The 21,324-nt window shown below is 40.7% G+C and overlaps 1 protein-coding gene across 2 annotated transcripts in view; it reads left to right on the top strand.

Moving 5' to 3' along the window:
- Positions 1–21,324, top strand: part of MYBBP1A (MYB binding protein 1a) — a 1,224,315-nt gene that overhangs the window by 926,561 nt on the left and 276,430 nt on the right. For both annotated transcript variants that reach the window (XM_044054196.1, XM_044054197.1), the window contains one exon: positions 14,748–14,879. In XM_044054196.1, the coding sequence (XP_043910131.1) occupies positions 14,748–14,879 (132 nt within the window). The remainder of the gene's footprint in view (positions 1–14,747; positions 14,880–21,324) is intronic.

The raw sequence follows: 21,324 nt of genomic DNA, 5'->3' as shown, positions 1-21,324 counted from the left end.
CTCTAAAAATCCATTGCCCTCCAACAGGGAAGCTAGGTCATTAGAGAGATGGGGCAAAAAGGTTTACACATCCACTACCTTATCTATGAGAGCTTTGAATTGCCTTTTTCATATGTTACAATATCAGGATTTCCTGTTAGAAGACTTACAAAAAACATTAGCCACTCCTGATCCTTTAGACAGGAAGGCTTTGCAGGAAGCTGTACATAACACTCAGCAAGTAAGCAATCACTTCCTGCAGTGTGGATATGATGCACTGGAGGCTTCATGTAGGGCAGCTATGACAGGGGCAGTCATTCGTAGACATGCATGGTTAAAAGATCAACCTCTACCAGATCATGTAAAGGCAAAACTTCTGGATGCACCTTTGGAAAAGAACAAGCTTTTTGGTGCTAATGCTAAGGATGTGTTAAAGACCATCGAAGAAAAAGCAAAATCAGTTCAGACGGTGAAAGATTTCCTCCAGGTTCAACCCCCCAGATTCAGTAGGAATTGGCCTTCTAAAAACTGGTCCTTTCCTAATCCAGAAAAGTTTCAAAGGGGTAAAAACAGACGTGGCCGAGGAAGAGGCCAATACAGAGGCCCTTACAGGGGACGACAATGGCAGCCAGGAAACCAAAGAAGTAACGCAGGGGTTTCACCTGCCCCACAGCCACAATCTCAATGACTTTCCTCTACTTCCGCCTACCAGGGAACAAATAGAAGCTCCCTTGGGCGGGAATTATCTCTGTTTGCAGAAAATTGGCACAGACTGACAAAGGACAAATGGATTTTGGACATTATAGACCGAGGCTACAGGTTCCATTTTCATACCTTGCCAAGAAAACAAGGCATGCCAAACCTGCCACAAAACCAGAGGGCAGAGGCTATCAAGCAAATCACTCTGCTGACTCGGATGAAAGCAATAGAAAGAGTTCCACAACAAGAACAAGGCCAGGGGTTTTACTCAAGACTGTTCCTTGTTCCAAGAAAAGAATCTCAATGGAGACCAATACCAAAGTTCAAAATGCTGACTCTACAGCAACTCCTTCCCATGCTGGGCAAGGGGTCTTGGCTGATTACTCTGGACCTCAAGGAGGCATACCTGCATGTCCCTATCAGACACAGCTGCAGAAGACACCTCAGATTTCTTGCAGGGCCAGAGCATTATCAATTCTCAGCATTGCCATTTGGCTTATCTACTGCGCCCAGAGTATTCACAAAATGCCTGGCTTCAGTAATTGCTCATTGCAGGCTCCAGGGGATACAAATTTACCCGTACCTGGACGGCTGCCTCATACAAGCGGACGACAAATTGATGTTGACAAAAAACTTGGACTATGTCATACGATTACTTCAAGCTCTGGGATACACAGTCAACTTCCAAAAGTCAAGACTGCAACCATCCCAGCAAATAATCTTCTTAGGTGCCAAACTAGACACAGCCTCTCAAATGGCTTACCTGACAGAAGACAAGCAAGAGAAGTTAACTCATTATTTCAAAGGTTTAGCAAAACTCACCCAGATGACTGCAAGGAGATTCCTACAGGCCCTGGGTTATATGGCATCCTGCATTCTCCTGGTTCCATTAGCAAGACTACACATGAGAAAGCTTCAATGGTACCTAAAAAGCGTTTGGTCACAACACAGCAACAACTTGGAGACAACCATACCGCTCATTCCATGCCTACAAAAGGAATTCCTATGGTGGGCCTCGGTGAGCCAGGCAAACACAGGTAAGGAAATGCTGGCAGTAATGCATGCCATCGAGGCCTTTCAACACCAACTTCAGCAAGGCCATTTACTGATACGGACAGACAACACCACTTTGATGTGGCATATAAACAAGCAAGGGGGCACCCACTCTTACCCCCTTTGCAGACTGACAATGCATCTTTGGGAAAAATCACTGAGCCTAAACATCCAGTTACAATCCCAGTTTGTTCCAGGCAAAGACAATGTGTTGGCGGACAGCCTAAGCAGGAATTTCACAGATCCACACGAGTGGAGGTTACATCCGAAGGTCTTCACACAACTCACTTCGACATGGGGCAGGCCAGAAGTGGACCTATTTGCCTCTCACCTCAACCATCTTCTACAAAAATTCTGCACAAGGACATACCATCCAAAAGCTTGGAAAATAGATGCTCTCTCATTCAACTGGAACCTCCTAACAATCTATGCATTCCCACCTCTGCCACTGATGACCTCAGTATTACTAAAGATCAAAGCAGAGAGACCCAAGGGAATCATAATAGCTCCGGATTGGCCAAGACAACACTGGTATCCACTACTACGGAGCATATGTCACACCAGGAGGTGGGCCCTTTTGACTCAACACAATTTCGAAACAGTGCATCCAAACCTTCAGACACTGCAGCTAACAGCCTGGGAGATCCCATAAATAACCTCAACCTACCTCTCTCCAAGGAAGTTCAGAGGATACTTAACAGAGGCTCGAAGACCATCCACCAGAAAGGTTTACTTAGCAAAGTGGAAAAGATTCAGCAATTGGAATACCAGCAAGGGACATGATGCATCATTGTTGAACATCCCACACATCTTGGAATATTTGGCAGAAATGCTAAAGAACGGCCTCTCATATTCTTCCATAAAGATACATGCATCAGCTATTTCAGCTAGATATAACACTGATCCTCCTGTTTTTTCACACCCTTTTCTATGGCAATTCCTCAGGGGAATCAAGAACATAAAGTCACCAAGAAAGGCCCCAGTGCCAGCCTGGGACCTCAATTTTGTCCTAGAAAAACTGACTCTACCTCCATTTGAACCAGCAGCTTCAGTTGACTTGCAATTTCTCTCATGGAAGACAGCTTTCCTGTTGGCAATTACCTCAGCAAGAAGGGTTTCGGAACTACAGGCCCTAATGGCAATACCACCGTTCATAATTTTTCACAGGGACAGGGTTTCATTAAGGACCAACCCTACTTTTATGCCAAAGGTGGTATCTAGGGTTTCTTTAAATCAAGCCATTCATCTGCCTGCTTTCTTCCCCAATCCTGAGAACAAGGGGGAAAGACTGTTGCATACCTTGGACATTCACAGACAACTTCGATACTACCTGGACAGAACCTAGGCCAGTAGGAAGTCTGAACAACTTTTTGTAGCTTGCGCCCCTGCAGTCCAAGGAAAAGCAATTTCAAAACAGACTATTTCAAAATGGATTGGACATTGCATCAAATTCTGTTATTCCTTTCATGGAAAGACTGTTCCAGCCAATGTCAGACCACATTCCACCAGAGCTACAGCCACCTCTACATCATTCTTAAGAGGGGTGCCTACTAAGGACATTCTAGAAGCTGCTACATGGAGCTCCGTGCATACATTCTCCAAACACTACAATCTCCCTCTATACTCCAGATCCAGAGCAGGCTTTGCTTCGGCAGTCCTGCAGGGTTTGATTGCCACACCATCCTTTCCCTAGAGCATGCCTCCTCCCCACCTAAGCTATGGTATTCTACCCACATGTTATGACTGCAGTTGCATTCTTGAAGGACATAGTACAGTTTTGTACCTACCATAAATGTAGATGTCCGATAGACATGCAACTGCAGTCGATTTTCCCTCCTCCATACCCCTCTATGCCTAGGGTCCACTCCTATCCCTGTTACTCTTAGCTGGGGATATCTGTTATGGTGTATTTGTTTTATTGCTCATTTATTTGTCTGGAATCCTGTTTTTGTCTTCCAATTTGATTACAGCCTTCCTTGGAGGGCACCTGGCATCTGGGGCAAGAAACACTGAAGAAAATGGCGTTGGCTGATGCTTATGTACTCCAGCCGCTCTGACGTCGGAGAGAAATGCGACATCAGCCGACGTCAGACCCAGACTTTGGAATCCGTCCGACCGAGGGCTGCCTGAGGCAGGACAACCCACATGTTATGACTGCAGTTGCATGTCTATCGGACATCTACATTTATGGTAGGTACAAAACTGTACTTTTTTGCTCAATTCAGACTGACCGGGATCTACATCTGCCCATCTCTGGGTGACTCTGTGATGTAAACAGAGTCTGTCTTCAGGGCCTCTGTTCAGTGCCTACAAAGAAAATAATCAACTTCCCTTTCCCAGACTGTAAGATGTTTGGTTTCAAGAAACACACATTTCACATAGTCATAAATCCTTGCAGTAGCTGATGCATATATTTCTTCAGTTAGCCAAGGCCGAATCTCTGACCTGCATATATCTTTTTAAAGATTTCTGGATTTCATGCCTCGGCATTTTTTATGATTTCCAATGACTGCATCCATGTAGCTTAAAAGTATGTCTAATTCAGACTACAAAGCAAGACACTATAAACAATGGTGCATAGACTAAAAGACTAAAAGAAAAAAGCAAAAGGAAGCCCTGCACATGTGAAAACTGTCTGCCCCATGAGGCGGCCCCCCCATCAATCAGAATAGTGTCTGTCGATGCAATGCAGGTAAACCAAGACAAGGTCATAGGTTATACTTTTATTTGGGGTGCTTCAAGGCCTGGATGGCCCTGTTGACATGCCCAATCCTAGCACCTTGGAGATGAGCAATGCTCACCATGTCCATTGCCATTCTAATGAGTGCTGAACCTGCATGCCTGAAAATGGAGTTCTCAATAACTAGAAGATTTCTGGTATGGTTATGTATTTTACAGCTTGGGTCTGTATCAATACTGTATGTCTTAGGGCACTGCCTTTCTCCTTGATGATTCCCTGCAGCAGTATGTGCGTGCCTATGTAATGGCATGGATGTTGGTGTATCTATGTGAGAAGTTGGTTTATGGTAGTTTGAGACTATGAGTAGCTGAGGTGCCCTATATTGTGCCTTAGAAGACTTGGGTATTATTTTTTAATCACTATTTCAGCATATGTGGGTTTGTGTTTACTGACAAAATCTGAGATATGTCACTTCAGTTTGCATACAAAAATGAACCTCAGAGATGGATTTCAAGTTGGGTAAAACTAGTGGACTGTCAGTAGAAGCAGTTGATGCACTGTCTCAGGATGCCCTGGGTGATGAGGTTGGCCAATGAAAGAAAATTAGCAGTCTATGGCTCCAGAGCTGACAGCTGTATAGGTAGGATGAGATACTGGCTGAAAAAGCTAAATGAAATGTAGTAGCCATAGTAGGAAATTAGTCACTTAGGATAGATACTGAACTATACATAAGTCGACTGCTGCTGTAGGGTATGCATAGACTAGTGAGTGAATGATATTGAGTGGAGCAGTTGAGTGGAATTAAAATACAAAAGAAGGAGATATGCAGCATGACTAAAATATAATAATGATGTGATGCTAGTGTTTAGCAGTATGTCAAAAAGGGGAGAGCATCAGAAGTATAACTTAGAAGAAGCAGTGCTCATAACAACTAAGAGCATAAGTACAGTGAGCTGTGCAATGGTAGTAAAGTAGGTGACTATTGAGCATCAGTGCAAAATAAATCAACTAACAAGTGAGCACTTAACAACATGCATCCCAGACAAAGCAATGGATGCTAAACAAATATTGACGGTCAGTGAGTAGGCAACATCAGATATTCAAAATTATTCAATTAAAAAGAGAATAATCACACACAGACTTAATCTGAAACACCATGAGCACAGAACAAGCAATGAATGGACATCAGCAAGGTAATTAAATGGGTTTCAGTTAATAAAGCAATAAGCAAAACTCAAGTTTGAATACTTAAGCAACAGTCAATAAGTACAAGAAGTGTACGGAATCCAAGCTAAACAGTGAACTCGATCAAAATAATGCAACTAAGCTGCAGTTAACAAGACAAGAGGAAAGGTAGTGACATTTATATAATCCACATGCCAGGGAAGTATATATTGCTTTACTTGTAGACTAGAAAGCTTAAGACACACAAAAGAAAATGGCTTCTTAATTCGACACTATAAAGGTTGGCCAGCAGTCTAAATACTACCAAAAAAATAAATAAATAAACCACACTCCTTAGAAAATAAGGAAATACCTGAACAGTTGACACCCAAGATAAAAAAAAAAAAAAAAAAGATTGACAGCAAAGTAGTTACCTATTTAAAAAATACCATCCCTATACAGGACACGTGTGTGTGTGTGTGTGTGTGTGTGTGTGTGTGTGTGTGTGTGTGTGTGTGTGTGTGTGTGTGTGTGTGTGTGTGTGTGTGTTGGTGGTGGTGGTGGTGGTGGTGGTGGGTGCATTCCTACCGCAGATATCCTATACTTGAACTTTATTATGTTTATTGTAAAGATTACTGCTGCAAGAATTAGAAAATGCCAACAAAAACATCAACCATCAGAATTTGTGATAAGACCCAGTAAAGGAAAGATAGTCTGTCTTGGATATTGTTGGCGAAAGCCACCATGTTAGGACCCACCAACATGTGCCTGGCACCATAGATGATCCAAGAACAGGTAACGGCAGTGAGGGCACCATAAAGGCTGCAATGGACATCAAGCCTTAGAAGGAAAAGGGAGGTCCAAGTCTGGACCCTCCCACTGTATACTCACTCAGTCTGTGAAATTCATGACTTCTAGGTCCTTTCCATGGAGAGAAATGGCTGACAGTGGATGGTGCCCCACTTCATACCAATGAAAACAATTCAGAGAGAGATGGAATAAAAGAAAACTCCCCAGCTTGGAAACATCTAAGAGAACACAGCTATGAAAGTATCCACTACAGGGATGCTGCCAAAAATCCATTGAGAATCCTAACAGTTCTACAGAGAAAGCCTGATCTCTTAAAGAGTTTTTCTGGAAGTGTAATGTGAGATCATTGATGCCACCAACTGGGATTATAACCATAATCCACTAATCCTTTCTGATGGCTGCCCAAACCTTAAATTTAGCGAAACACCCCAATGGGTATTCATGGAATGTACTCATGACTGTCACTGTGTGGCTGAAGGATCACCCAATGGGTGGCTTAGCTGGTATGTGACTGATGCAAAGAGTCTGTGATGCTAAATGCCTTCCACTTTCTCCACAGACATGAATTCTTTTGGGGCACACCAAGCCTGGTAGAAAAAGAAGAGTTGGAGTTAAAAGACTAATACAAAGGTGGAAAATGCCTGCTTTCTTTTCAAGAGGACTTTCATACAATCTTAGGAAGGCTGGCTAACAAGAGCCTCCCCTTGAAATGCGTGTCCATAATGAAATTTCTCAGCTAATGCTTAAGGAAACATGGCCATCCTGCACAGACGTGTCTGAGTTTGCTGACTAGCCGAAACACCAGAGCAGTCAAAAATGCAGTGGGCTGCAAAGCAAGAGCACTCTGTGAGCTGTAAACAGGGACTTAACCACTTATTCCTTGAACCTGGACCAGTCAAAATTGGAAGGAGCTACTCTGAGATCCACTGACATATTCTTAACTTCATACTCCTTAAGCCCAAACTTGGGGGAGTAGGAAACCATTTTAAGTGCTTCATTAACAGCGAAGTACTGAAATGAATTCTGAAAGGTGAGGTAAACAAGTAAATGGTCTAAGCCCTAGCCTGGTAGAAAAGTAAACTGTCTTACTAATCTTGTCACAAACTTTAGATTCTTTAACTGCTAGTAAAGAGGCAAGACAATGTAATTTCTGGGCATTAAGATGAGCAAATCAGGTTGGAGTCAGACAGTGGTTGGCTGGTTAGGGTTTCCCACCACTCAGAGAGCTGAAAGAGAGTGTGTGTGTTTCTTCTCAGCCAAATAGAGAGAGTTCACATGCTTCCATAGTTTGCACATATAGTAGTTTTTTTTTTAATTAGCAAAAACATAAGAGTACATAACAGGAACTGCAGATGTTATGTAATCCATTAAGAAGGCATTGCTGGAAAAAAAAATATTTTTACAGTGTTGTTTAAGGTTTTCTAATTATTTCATAAATAGCTGCAATAATTTCATGTTTGTGCATATCCCCTGAGAAGAATTAATTAATTTTAATTTTTTTCCAAAGAAAAAGTCATCCAGAAGTAAAGGGACTACAGAGTGGGGAGGAGTCATTATCCTTGTATGCCTCAAAGGTAATGGTCTCCACATGCTCAGACTCCTTGCGAAATCCTGAGTGGAAGATAGTCTCCCACCCACCCGATCCAGAAGTGACAAGTTCATGCTTTGGCTCATGCATGGTTAAACATGTGAAAGGTAAACACAAAAGGTCTGAAGGTATAGATAAAGTATTTAGAAGCATGCCTTCTACCAATAAAGCAAGGACACAAAATGTCTGCACTGGTTTCAGTATAGGCATCCTGCCATTTTCTCCAGACATATTCTCTCACCTTCACATCCAGATCCTGAAAGACTTTAAATCTTTGTCTGAAGTTTAGGTCTTTCATTATGAGAGCTGTTGTGGAAAGACTGCAAAATCCTGTCAAGTTGGAGCCTGGACCCTGCTTGGTCTAGGAGAAGAAACCACAGAATGAAAGTCTCCAAGGGTACCTGCAACCCTTGTCTGTGTGACTCAAGAGACCTTACCTAGCAATCAGCAGGTTAGCAACATCCTCTAGTTAATCAACCCCTACACCCCAGAAACCATCTCCACACAGCAGAAACTGTGGTGGTGTCAGAAGCCGAAGATGGATGCAAGTTCAAAGCATTGCTGATTAAAGCCAAGCTTAACATGTGCAGGAAAAGGAGGATCTTTTCAGTAACAGACCTCTACCTAGAAGGGCTTGAATGAGGTCCACCTTGTATTTCTCTGGCATTCTGACACAGCTGTGACAGAAACCAAAGGTTGTGTGTGGGACCCTTCCAACAACCCCCACCCATTTCCTGGTAGTGAAACAGAAATTATGTCCTCCATCATCCTCGGGTATCTAGGTTGAAACTCTACCACTTCTGGCAGTGCTTGATATCTTGCAGCTGTCCCAGGCAAGGCAAAGCTTGACTCTTATCTTAACAAAAATAAGAAAATCCAGGACTTGTGAAAAACCTTATGTTGATTCACCCAGAAGCAAAGTGAACCTCACAGCAGGACCAGAAGTAAACTAGTTTCACCAAAAGGGGCTTTATCAGTGCAAATATTTGATTTCTAGTACAACTAACTATTAAATAATCCTTGACTATCACATGTTCAGTTACAGTAATATATTTTTAAGACAACATGATGAACAGTGCATTTAAAATAATTACATACCATTCAGCAGTAGATATTTATATTAAATATCTCATTTATACAGTGTAATTGCATATTATATGCAAACAGATTCTCAGTATCCTCCCACCCTGTCCCACCCTCCCATATTGTCACAAACCTGTAACTTTTCCCTTGTGTTAATATGACCACACCACTTCCTTCTCATCCTCTCATATTCCTTACCTCACTTCACCTTCTTCCTCTTTTACACCAGCCTCTCTATTCTACACTGCTTGTCTAACTCTTTGATACCTATATGCCAGTTGCCATTACTAGACTATGTAATATGTACTTCGCTAACATTTACTGTATGCATATATTCCTTCTGTAATGTTCATTGTGACTTGTATCCCATTCTGTTTGATGTATGTCAGTAACCAGCATTCACTCAATGTTCTGAAATATGTTTTTTAAATTCTATGTAAATCATAATGGATAATGTAAACTGCTTGCTAAAACTTGTTTTGGAAGTTATCACTGTAATTACTTGCCAAAAATTATCTTGGAGCTTTTTTCCCCGGGCCTCCACTGAAAATGGGCTCAAACCCAGTTGGGCTTTCCCAGTAAACAAATGTAAAATAAATTATATAAATAAATAAATGCATATGAAAAAGAAACACACACACACTTTATATGTATAGATCATTAAATCTCAAAAACTGTAGAGTGTTCAAAGATGAAAAATGTCAGATATGTAGAACTATGCATTCTTCGTCAGCTGACCTTCCAAGGCTTTTTGAAATTAGGCACCTGATCACCTTGTACTAATAACTGTGTGGTCCAGTGCATATGTTGGACATAAATCTCTAGACGTTTGAAATACAGGATTGTAGAATTTCTGAGGAACATTCATCGTCAGAATGAAGGCAGTGCCCTTCAAAAATACCCTAAAATGCATCCAGTAGCTATTTTTTTTCTTTCACTGGTACAAACAAAATTCAAAATGTAGGCCAGATAAATTGGTTGGGTTTATTGGACAATAAAGAAAAAAAATAAAGAAATATTAGTTGTTAATATATCAGCTCTGTGTAAAATGTTAGAGCATTTTTATTAATAAATCTACCCACTAGATGTCACTACACACACGTGTGTATATTTATATATATTTATTTATGTATATATATATATATATATATATATATATATATATATATATATATATACACACACACACACACACACATATTTATGTGTATATGTAGATAGAGACACACACACACACAGATAATTCTGTATGTAGACATGAACTGCACTGCAGACATGGGTAAGTGGGTTGATGTTGCTTTCGTGTTTGTGAAGTAGGTTGGGCTTAAAGTAAGGGAATAGCTGTAGTGTTGTGCATGCTGTTGGTGCTTTTGTGTGTGGCTGACAACCTGTCTTGTGTAGTGGTAGTGTTACGGAAAGCTTTTTCTAAGGTAAAGTGCAGCATTAGGGTTAACGGCTGGATTAGGATACAGTAAATAAGCTGATGGGGGAGGGGGCACAACCTTCTCCATAAAGAAAATGTCTTCATATCAAGGCTAAGTTTGCATACTAGCTGCTGGTTGCATAGTTTTCTTCTTCCACCACTCTTTTGCTTCTGCCTCATCCCACGAATGGCAGTATAAATTCCATCTAAAAGTATAATCCCCAGATTTAAACAGAGTCTTTATGTGAGCCTTTGAATAAGTACTTTGTGTTAAAACAAAAAATATCACTGATATTACTGTCCTGACAGTTTGATACTTAGCTGATAACTGCAGTGGTGTACATTAAAGGCTTGTAATGGCCTGCAGACTGATTGTCTTAAACTTACCCATGAACTTAAACACACACACGCATACTGTATTCATATAGGTGTGTGTATAATATATATATATATATGTGTGTGTATATAAATGTATACGTTATACAAATATATACTATAGGTACATGCGTATCCATATAACACGCACATACTTCCTTTTCACAGAAATTTTCTCTTGAGTACTTGTTTTGTATGTAAAAACCATTTAGACTACTTGAATAAATGCAGATATGTCGGAATTCATTGTAAATATTTATTAAGATGTGTGGTAATTTTATACACTTCTTGAAATTCATTGTTCATTTTTAATTATATTTGTTGTAACTGATCATGTGATTCTTAGGACTGGAAGCCAATTATACATAAATATAACCTTTCCAGCTAAAACTGGTTTGTTTCTGGTCCTGTTGTCCAGTTCAGTTTACGTGTATAATTTTTTTTTTTTCACTCAGCTCCCCCTGACTACAACCCAGCTGAACTGTATTCAGTTAATTAATGGCATGGTGCTGAAGGGGTGGGGAAGGTGGAGGTTGGGCTTGCTTCACCACATCATCAGTGACAAACTGTGGGTAAACGACTGCTCATATGAACAGATCAGAGGAGACTCATACTGTTAAGTGGTGCATGCATCATTCCTCACCCAGGCAACCACTGAGAGTCTTCCGGCCACCTACAGGGAGGAGCTAAGAAGGATTTGAAATGGACTTCTATGGAACCTGTAAACACTTCTGCTCCCTAATATCTGATGCTTCCCTCTGGAGAAACAGCCCACCCAAATAGGAACAACTGGGCTAAAGGGTCCTTACCCAGTTTAGGAAAGCCTGACTCTCTCCCCTAGAGGGATGTATCGGCCAGTGAAACAAGGGATGATAAAAACAGCTTGCTTACTTTCAGTAAACTTTAACATTTAGCCTTAAGAAAAAATCCACTGACTAAATTGTACACTGTTGCATGTAATCCATTAGATCCATAGGTGTATATTAGGCTAACGACCATTGGGGCTTTTCTAGCCTAGCCATGCAACCCTAATGTATTAAAGTACTAATCTGTTGGGGAGGCAACAAGTGATAACTGTTCACTCTATACCATGTCAGACTTCACTTATTGGGATGGAACAGTTTTCCAGTATCCTCTAAAAAGTTAATTGCAGTGTATCTTGTAGGTTTTGCTCGGAGCACACTATTCATACCTCTCATGACTAATTGGTCCCACCAGCAGGCGGCTCATCTTCAACTAAAAACAGATGTTAATGGAAAAAATAGAAACTGCAAATGCAAGAAAAAACTACCATTTTTCATATCCTTAATCATTTATCTTGTTTTTAAGTTTTCTTTAAAAAACTGTGTAGTTTAAACTAAGAACAAGTAATTTAGACATCCACCTATAAAAAGCAAAGGAAACAATATTTTCTTTGTGTGTGCATGCGTACATATATATATATATATATATATATATATTTTGTGTGTGTGTGTGTATATATATATATATATATATATATATATATATGTGTGTGTGTGTGTGTGTGTGTATATATATATATATATATATATATATATATATATATATATATATATATATATATATATATATATATATATATATATATATATATATATATATATATATATATATATATATATATATATATATATATATATATATATATATATACACACACACACATATATACTTTACCCTTGCACACACTATAACTTGCTTCCTTTTTTTAAACACTTGCTTCTTTCCAGACTTTATTTTGTTATACTGTAAAGCCTGGATACATTACAGCCAAGAAAAAGTACTTTCTAACTTTAATATTACTAGCAGATGCAGTCACTGAAAAACTTTCCCCACCTCGCATTTGAAATGCCTTTGACTCTATGTTGCAGCAGTGCTCTATAGTATAACTTGTAGTTTGTATCAGAACAATTTTACGTAAAAAAAAAAATAGTTACATCTTCATTCCATTCAGTGTCCTTCTAAACATTATTGAGATAAGGTGAGGTTTATGCTTTGCAGTTTTCCCAGTAGTTTAATACAGTCAACAGACTAGCAGTCTTTTTCAGCCCTTTCTCACATAACCATTGTTAAGATGTCTGACATATGTGTAATGGGATGGATGCTTTGCATTTCGCACCTTTGTTTACTAATTTCATCTTGTTGCTGATTTTCTTTGTGATCCTACATTATTTGCTGTCACTTCCATTTAAATTCACTTTATGGAGTAACAAAAATGATTGATGAATTCACCCTGGAACCATGACTACAGTCTTCAGTGGCACTGGGCACAGTTAAGCAAGTACATTACATATTAGCCCTAATAATGTAGCCATCTTACCTCTCGACCTCTTAGCACAGTAAATCTGGACAGAGTAAAAAATAATTGGGGGGGGGGGGGACAAAGGCCCAAAGATAGGAACAGATTTTAAATATTGCACTTATAAACATCACACGTTGTTAGATTAACATTTTTTGTGTTAGCATGCATTTTCTGAACAGTGTGAAGTCTGAAACTCAAATGTCTTTCAGTATTTAGTGACTTCAATATTCAGTGATTTGCCAGAAAACCACAAATTTTATGAGGAACAGAGCTAAGATATGAGGCATAAATCTGGACATTCTGCGAAAATCTGGACATTTGAAAGATATGATGGCCATTAACAAAGAAATAAAACATATTTATTGTATAATTTCAAAAAGTTCTCGCATAGATTTTTTTTTTCACTGACTAAGAACTATTACATCATCTTTATCATTTGAACGTTTTGGCTTTGATGTTAAACTTTCAGGATCATTTAACTTTTCAACATTTGAGATTTATTTGCTCTTAATATGTTTAGTCCTTATGGCAAATCCCACAAGCTGTTATGGCTATACAAGTTCTTTGGGTATCTGGAAGGAGACAGACTTAGGGTGCTGGGTACACTAACCACCCTTTATAGGTGGCCTCCCTTTGTGGCCACAGCTTGAAACTACGCATCCTTTTACTGGCAGGGATATCCCATTCTTTTGAAAAGAGATAGGACAGATAACCTCCAGCAGCTATTTCTTTATACATTTTTTCTTTTAATTCCTGCAGCATTTATTGTCTTTTTGGGTCCCATTGTAGCAGGAGCCTGTCCTGTTTCTTAGTGTGTGCAAGGCAGTGAAACTAATTCTGAATGGGACTGCAGTCCATTGCAGGACATGTAGACTCACTTAGTCATGCACTCCTACAGAAAGCTTGAGAAACACTGCCTATGACATTTCTTTGGGATGTTTGAAGAAATCAGAGCACCCAGCAAAACTCCCCATTCACAAAATAATTTGGATATGCAGACTGTACGCACAAGACATCCTGACTGATAATTAACTGGAGAACCAAGAACTGTGGGGTAGAAACACTAATGTCTGTTCAATTCAATTGTCCCCTAATGTTCCTGTATTTGAATGTGTACATAGCGAAGTTCATATCTCTCTGATTGGGTAACCATTGGTCTTTCCTCTTTCGATATCCTCAGCTCAGCACTGTTCTGAAATTTCTGTAGTTCCCATGCCTTTGGATGCACAAACCTGTAGTAGTACGTGACTTCATGATATGTACCAGCAGAAGACATGCATTACCCCTTAGCATGGAAGCTTGAAAAATTCCAGAATTGTACTAAGCTGGGGACCTGAAGAAGAAAATTCCACTAGTTACTTAATGCATAGGGCCTTATTGCGTATCAGCAAGTTGCTTGAGGATGAAGTAATGCATTTTTTTCTGGGAAGTACTTTTCCTGGGAATACTCGAAATGTCTCCTTTTTTTTCCTGTTTGTCTCTGTACTTTAGAGAACAGAAGCTTCTTATGCACGAATGATTTATCTTACTAGTTTTGAATTAATTATATAATGAATGCTTCTATTTGCAGGGGATTCCAGTAGGAGATCTTGACATTGACAGGGTGAAAGCTATATATCAAGAGGCATTAACGGAATTCATGACCAAGAGAAATAGTGCTCTCACTGGAGCCATGTTTGTTGACCTGTTTGTTCGATTTCCAGTAAGTAGTCTCTGCTTGGCAGCAGTTAAAATAATGTTTAATATTGTAAATGTCTAGCATGGCTTGCTATAGGAAACCCTTGATAATAACCTGCAAACATTTGTTAAAATGCTGAATGTGTCAGGGCTTCTTTAGTCAATGCATTCTCAGATCATCAGTGTTCTGTTTCTTGGCAGTTTTTGTTTTCCTGCCGATGGCAATGCTAAGTAGATTAATTAAGGGAAAAAAGAATATTTCACAATTAAACATATTAAAGGAAACATTTTTTACAGCTTTGATGGACGGTAGAGGATTTAATCTCAAGCACACATTAAGTATACGTAGGTGTTTTTAAGTTTTGTACAGCTCCTGTGACATACCGAACATTTTAGTTAAATTATATTAATAGTGGTTCCTGGTTAATTAAGTTAAACATGATTCAGAATTTTGTTCAGTGCAAGATGTTTGAGTAAATTTCTAAAGGTTTGATTTTAAGCATTTTGATATCACCCACTTCCATCTTTGGATATGAAAATGCTAACCTCAGCACCTCACTTGAAATGCAGTAAACATCTGCCAGTTTTTGTCAGATAACACTTTCTCATATGGATTGATTTCTATCATTTGTCACTGTTTACTTTTGAATTTTGCAGCATATGTAATTGCATTCTTTGAAGTGACTTTGCCTTAGAATAGACTGAGGACTTTTTGGTCCAGCATGTCATCTGTTTCACTGCCTAAATTTGATAAACTACCTCTTTCAAGTAACTTCATCAGCATATTTTTTATTATCTTAGTAACAAAAATGTAGCCATTTTGTTTGTTAAAAAAAAATGTTGCCGTTTCATTGAATATAACTTGCAGTATTCCCCAGCTTTATGTTGTGCTATTACTCCTGCATTGCTTATGTCCCAAAGTTTGTTGGAGTCTGGCTTTAGTCTCAACTCCTTGTTCAACATGTGCTGCATTAATGTCCAAGTCCATATTTATGTTTCTGAGACTCTGCTTTGGAGGGAAAATGGAAAGCTGCCTTCTAGTTGAAGTGCAGTGATCCATGACCATTTTTCCGTTATGAGGAAGCCGAAATACTGTGTAACTTTTATACGTGCCTCCTAGGAAACACTAAATAATAAGCAGTGAGCAGTTATACCGATGAGCAAAGGACACTTTCTCCAACAATTACATTTCCAAGTGTACCAGTTTTTCTTAATTGCTTACAGTTCCCTAGTTCTGGTCTGCATCCTCCTCATATTAGTTTCTAGTTACACCCATGCCTGGTGTGAGTGGCATAGACCTCTTCCAGTAACATGCCCACTGATTAACTGAAGTGCACTGCATAGACATGCATCTGATGATGTGAATGTATCCCTTCATTACTGTTTGGTTACTGTCTGTCTATGAGGTAAGCAGAAGGCTGTAACTGCACTTTGTGCTTGGATTTGGTAGTGGGATGAGCACTTCATTTTGGCTAAGTGGAAGTTGGAATTCCATGCACACACTCACACCAGTTTAAAAAACATGATAGCTTTCTTTATTTATCCACTAAGTGGTCCAATTATAACCTTTTCATAATTTTTAAGCAGTGGAATGTCTTTTTTTATGACTGCTTTTATGGGCTATATAAAATTGTTAAAAAATACACTTATCCTATGTACAGCAGCCTTTCAAACACATGAAAATAAAGCTTGCTGAGACCATTTCTGCTAATAGAGACACATTATTAAATTTGTAATGCAGGTCCACAATTTTTTTTGTGTTTGGGGAACAGCAATGTAGAAGTTTTCCTTATTTGTTATGTAAATTGTGCCTGCACAGTGACTAATTAGTGTAGCAATGTTAGGATACTGCTCTTGAAAGACTGTTTAGTAAATCTGTCTTCTTTTATTACTCGCAGTACCTGTTTATGTAAGTACCACATACTGTGACTTCCACTCCCCAGCATCTTCATCCCTATTCTTGAAATTGTATCCATGCTACCACAGTGATTTTTCTGTTGTATCCCATTAGGCCTGTATGGGGGTGAGGGTGCATTGATGAGGGGCACACTCACCCATTCTTCATTGCACATGGCACAAGCATCTCTGCCTGCCACCTTATCATTTGGGTGAAAGTAGATTGCTTCCTAGTCTCCCCCACAGGGCATTATAGCTGCAACACAACCTGGTCTACATCTGAGATAGACCAGCTGACATTTGGCCACTCAAGCATACTACGTCCTCATCTAGCCAACCTCAGACCTTCACATGTTGTTGTTAGAGCCTGGGACTCCAGATGTATAGATGAGTGCTTTTGTCTCCATATCAGTAAGTAGGTTATTTTCACACTAAACTTTTTTCTTTTCCTTTAAAATGTACTGTACTGTACTGCATGTGTTAGCTGCCTTGTCTCGTTTATATCACCTGTAAGTACAGTTGTTCTAAAGTCACTGTAATAACACGTGAAATACATGATGGAGTGTTTCTTCCCAGCCGTCTGTTGGAAATGAGCCTCAACCCAATTGGACAAACCTTTAAACAAATAGCAAATAAAATATTACTTAAGAATAACCTTTTCTAGCAATTATAGTGCGTCTCAACAAATTTAGATGTGATTGCAGTACATGCTGAAAACTGTTTTGCTTTTTGGTGTTCAGTTTTTTTTTCAGTGCAGTTATTTTCAAATTAAAGGCTCAGTTAAGGGATTTACTTTTGCCCACATTTGTGTCTGCACCCATATAATATTATGGAACTTAAATATATTTTCTGATGCTATTCTGTTAAAAGGCAGTTTTCTGATACGTACAGCTGTCATTGATATTTGCACTATTTGGAACGGTGATGATGAGTAGTTGGAACAGTGTTGTCTTAATCTGCATGATGAGTTTGTATGGAATTTGCAGTTCTTGTTTTTCATAAAATATAAGCATTTGGACTGGATATCCCTTTAGATGTTAGAGTAAAATCTCTGTGTAAGAGCACACTCATGCACAGTTGCACCTCTCCACAGTGAAGGTGAGTGGGCCACACCCATTCACTCTCCCCTCCCTGCCTGGCTACTAATTGAAGCCTGGGTTGCAGTGAGGGCTCCGTCATTCCGGACCATAGAGCCAGGCCAATCAGCCATATTTGTTACTATTAACTGAGTAACTTATTTACACTAGTTTCCTTTTGAAGTCTGTCATTAATCACAACTGCAATAATAACAAACTATCCTCAGCACTCTTTCTAGATCTATCCAAGGCTTTTGACATGGTTGATCACAAAATGCTTATAAATACCTTGAAGGCCTTCTCCTTAAACAGCCATGCACTCCAGTGGTTTCAGTCCTACCTGCAGGGCAGGCAACAGGCAGTTCTATGGCAGGACAAGCTATCATCTCACCTACCCATCACATTAGGAGTCCCCCAGAGATCGTTATTAGAACCCCTTCTTTACTCCATCTTTATCAACGACCTTCATTCAGTCATCCCAGATGCTACCTGCATTCAATATGCGGATGACTCCACCTTGATTTATTCTGATACCACACCAGCTACTTTATTCACATTAACCCAAAATACCTTCAATACAGTGGGAAAATGGCTCTCCAATCAAAATTTAATCCTGAACCCCAACAAAACTAAGCTGCTCCTCTTGTCCCCCACACGCAGGACCCCCCCTTGCCATTCTTCAACATAACCGCTAACAATGGCACTATCATCTCCCCAGAAGCCCAAACTAAACTACTGGGTGTCATAGTTGATAACCTGAAGTTTGATGCGCATATCAAACAAATTATCCAAACCATTAATAAAAGAATTGTCTCTCTTTACAGAATCAAACCTTTCCTTACCCCATTTGCTAGAACTGCAATTGCCCGTTCCCATCTACTATCAACTCTTCTCTACGCCTCACCTCTTTTCTCCAACTTAAAACAAAATAGATCTTAAACTATCATCCTGCTATAACCATATTGCCAGATTTGCTACTGGCACAGCCTACCGGACACACCACAGTCACAACCTAAATTGCCTAGGATGGCTTGAACTGCCTAGCCTACTGCAGTTCAACCAGCTAATAGTGGCACATAAAGTCCTTTACCAACCAGAAAATACACCTGCACTAAAAAATATTATCAGCCCCTACACCAGCACCCACTCACTGCGATCATCCACTAGACTCCTAGTTCAAACATACAAATCCAACTACTCAGCTGGGGGCTCTCGGTTTGCCAACTCTGTTGGAAAAACATTGAACAGACTCCCAGCTGACTTGACCCTTGAACCCTCGCTAACTCGATTCAAAAGCAAACTCAAGAAATACTTCAAAGCTCATTGGTTATGTCCTTGCACTAACCCCGACTAGTGACCTCTCTATTACTTGGGTGTCTTTACCTTCAACTACTTCTAATTTTTTTCTACCACACCATTTCAGGAAGGGTCAATTGTATAACTGCTGCTCAATGTGTCTTAAACCTGAATGGAATGGTATGTATATATAACTTTGAAAATAATGATGTTATGTAGTCCTATCTCGCCTACATTCTTACCCGTGGGTTCCGACTCGGCCATACTTTTCTAGCTCGAAGTCTTCTATTGGCTGGGCTAAGCAGGTATCCCTTGGTGCACTGCTCCATGTCCCCAGATCTCGTTTGCTGCTCGTGTAGCTCGGACGTGGTCTCGCTCTTGGCGTGGCTAAGTACCTTTTTCTTGTCTTGAGAAAAAAATTTGTTCTTAAACAAAAAGCTATTTTCATAGCTATTGTCTTTAGTGTTTAGATTTTTGGAAGTGTGCGTGTTTTGTGGTACCCCTATAACTGTTCTCTCGGGCTAGGCCCGTTTCAGTTAGAGGACCTAGTCCTTTCGTCCTGTCTGTTTGGCAAACCGTTTAAGTTAGAGGTTTGGTTCTGTTCCCCAATCCTTGTAGTCACTAACCGTTAGAGTTAGAGGTTTTTGACATAGTTGGTCTCAGTGTGCGTCTCTAGTGTGTGTGTACTGTTTCAACTTATAACGGATTCCCGTGGTTTTTGTGGTGTGAGCGTCTGTGAGTTTTTCTTGTCAAACTTTCTCTTAGGTTGCATTGTTGGTGTTTCTTGTGAAATATGTCCAAAGATTCCAAAGAGCACAAACCTTCGGGTTTCAAAAAGTGTTCTAAATGCAGGTACAAAATGTCCATCACCGATGGGCATTCTGTTTGTGTCTATTGCCTGGGAGCCATTCATCTGCAGGAGTCCTGCAGTTTTTGCCATGCGTTCAGTCCCAGAGTGCTCCATGAAAGAAAGAATAAGCTGATCCTAAAGGGACTCTTGAAACCCTCTTTCGAAGAGGCCTTGGATTCTTCTCCCAGTGCTAAGTCTAAGTCATCCAAGTCTAAAAAGAGATCTCCGGCTCCGTCAACTTCATCGGAGCCCCTGGAGAAAGTCACAAAAATTGCATTGACCTCCTCGGCTCCGCTGTCCTCGGGGCCGCAGGAGGTGTCTGTGTTGATGGAACCAGCGTCCGCTCCTATTATATTGGAACCTCTTCGGAGCCGATCGCCCAGTCTCAGACCAATCTCTCCTGAGAGGAGATCTCGATCTCCCTCCCTGTCCTCCAAATCCTCCAGGACCCTTTCGGATGTGGATTTTGATAGGGTGGTCCAGAGGCTCCTCCAGTCACCGGTTTTGGCAAAATTGTTTTCGGCTCTGGCCCAGTCGGCTCTGGAGCCCGTCCCGACACCTGCTTCGATCATTCCTCTTCCGAGCGCACCTCTGTCTTTGGGGCTGGAGTGTTCCGCGCCATGTGATGTTCCTAGTCCGGTTCCAATACCCCCTCCGGCTCCATCGGTACCGACATCGGCTCCGTCCTCTGGGTTCGGGACTCGGGATTCTTAAGTCGGGCCCGATGGGGACATCTCGCGACATATTTCGGTTCCGAGTCTCCCTCTCGGTGCTTCGGCTCGGGGAATTTAGACTCCTGTCATGGTCTCGGAGGCTGGCCGGTCCTTGGACTCAGGGAGGACCAGCCTTCGAGGCCATGCGGACTGCGCTGGCCAGATCATCAGCTACATCAGGCGGATCGGTCACTGTCCCCCACCAACTCTGGTGAGAGCCCTTTCTGAGGACCCTTCAGAGTTCGTGCCTGAGGAGCCCCCTAGAAAGAAAACTTGCAAGAGGAAGCACATAGACTCCCAGGATGAGTCCCTCACCTCTGATACTGACCTCGAGGAATCAGAGGGGACCCCCAAGTCATCCTCTGATGATGTTTCCTTCTCCGACATCCTGGAGATACTGAAGCAAAGAGGTGACTGGCCGTCCAAAGCCCCTTCCGAGGAGGAGTCGGTCTTCCTTAAGGCCTTTGCTGCTCAGCCCTCTGCCTCCTGGGTGTCCCCATCCTTCGACAAGCTCCTTGATTTAATCTGTCGAAGGGTGTTGGGAAAACCCTGATTCTGTGGAGCCCATACCCAGGCGTCCCAACAAGTTTCTTTCTGCTCCCCAGGGTAAGGAGTTCTTGTCCAAAGGAGTCCCTGTAG

The sequence above is a fragment of the Protopterus annectens genome, chromosome 13.part0 (assembly GCF_019279795.1).
Source record: "Protopterus annectens isolate FY-2018-M chromosome 13.part0, PAN1.0, whole genome shotgun sequence".
In the NCBI taxonomy this organism is placed as follows: domain Eukaryota; kingdom Metazoa; phylum Chordata; order Ceratodontiformes; family Protopteridae; genus Protopterus; species Protopterus annectens.
The sequence above is the reverse complement of the archived record's forward strand: the minus strand, read 5'-3'. Positions and strand labels throughout refer to the sequence as shown.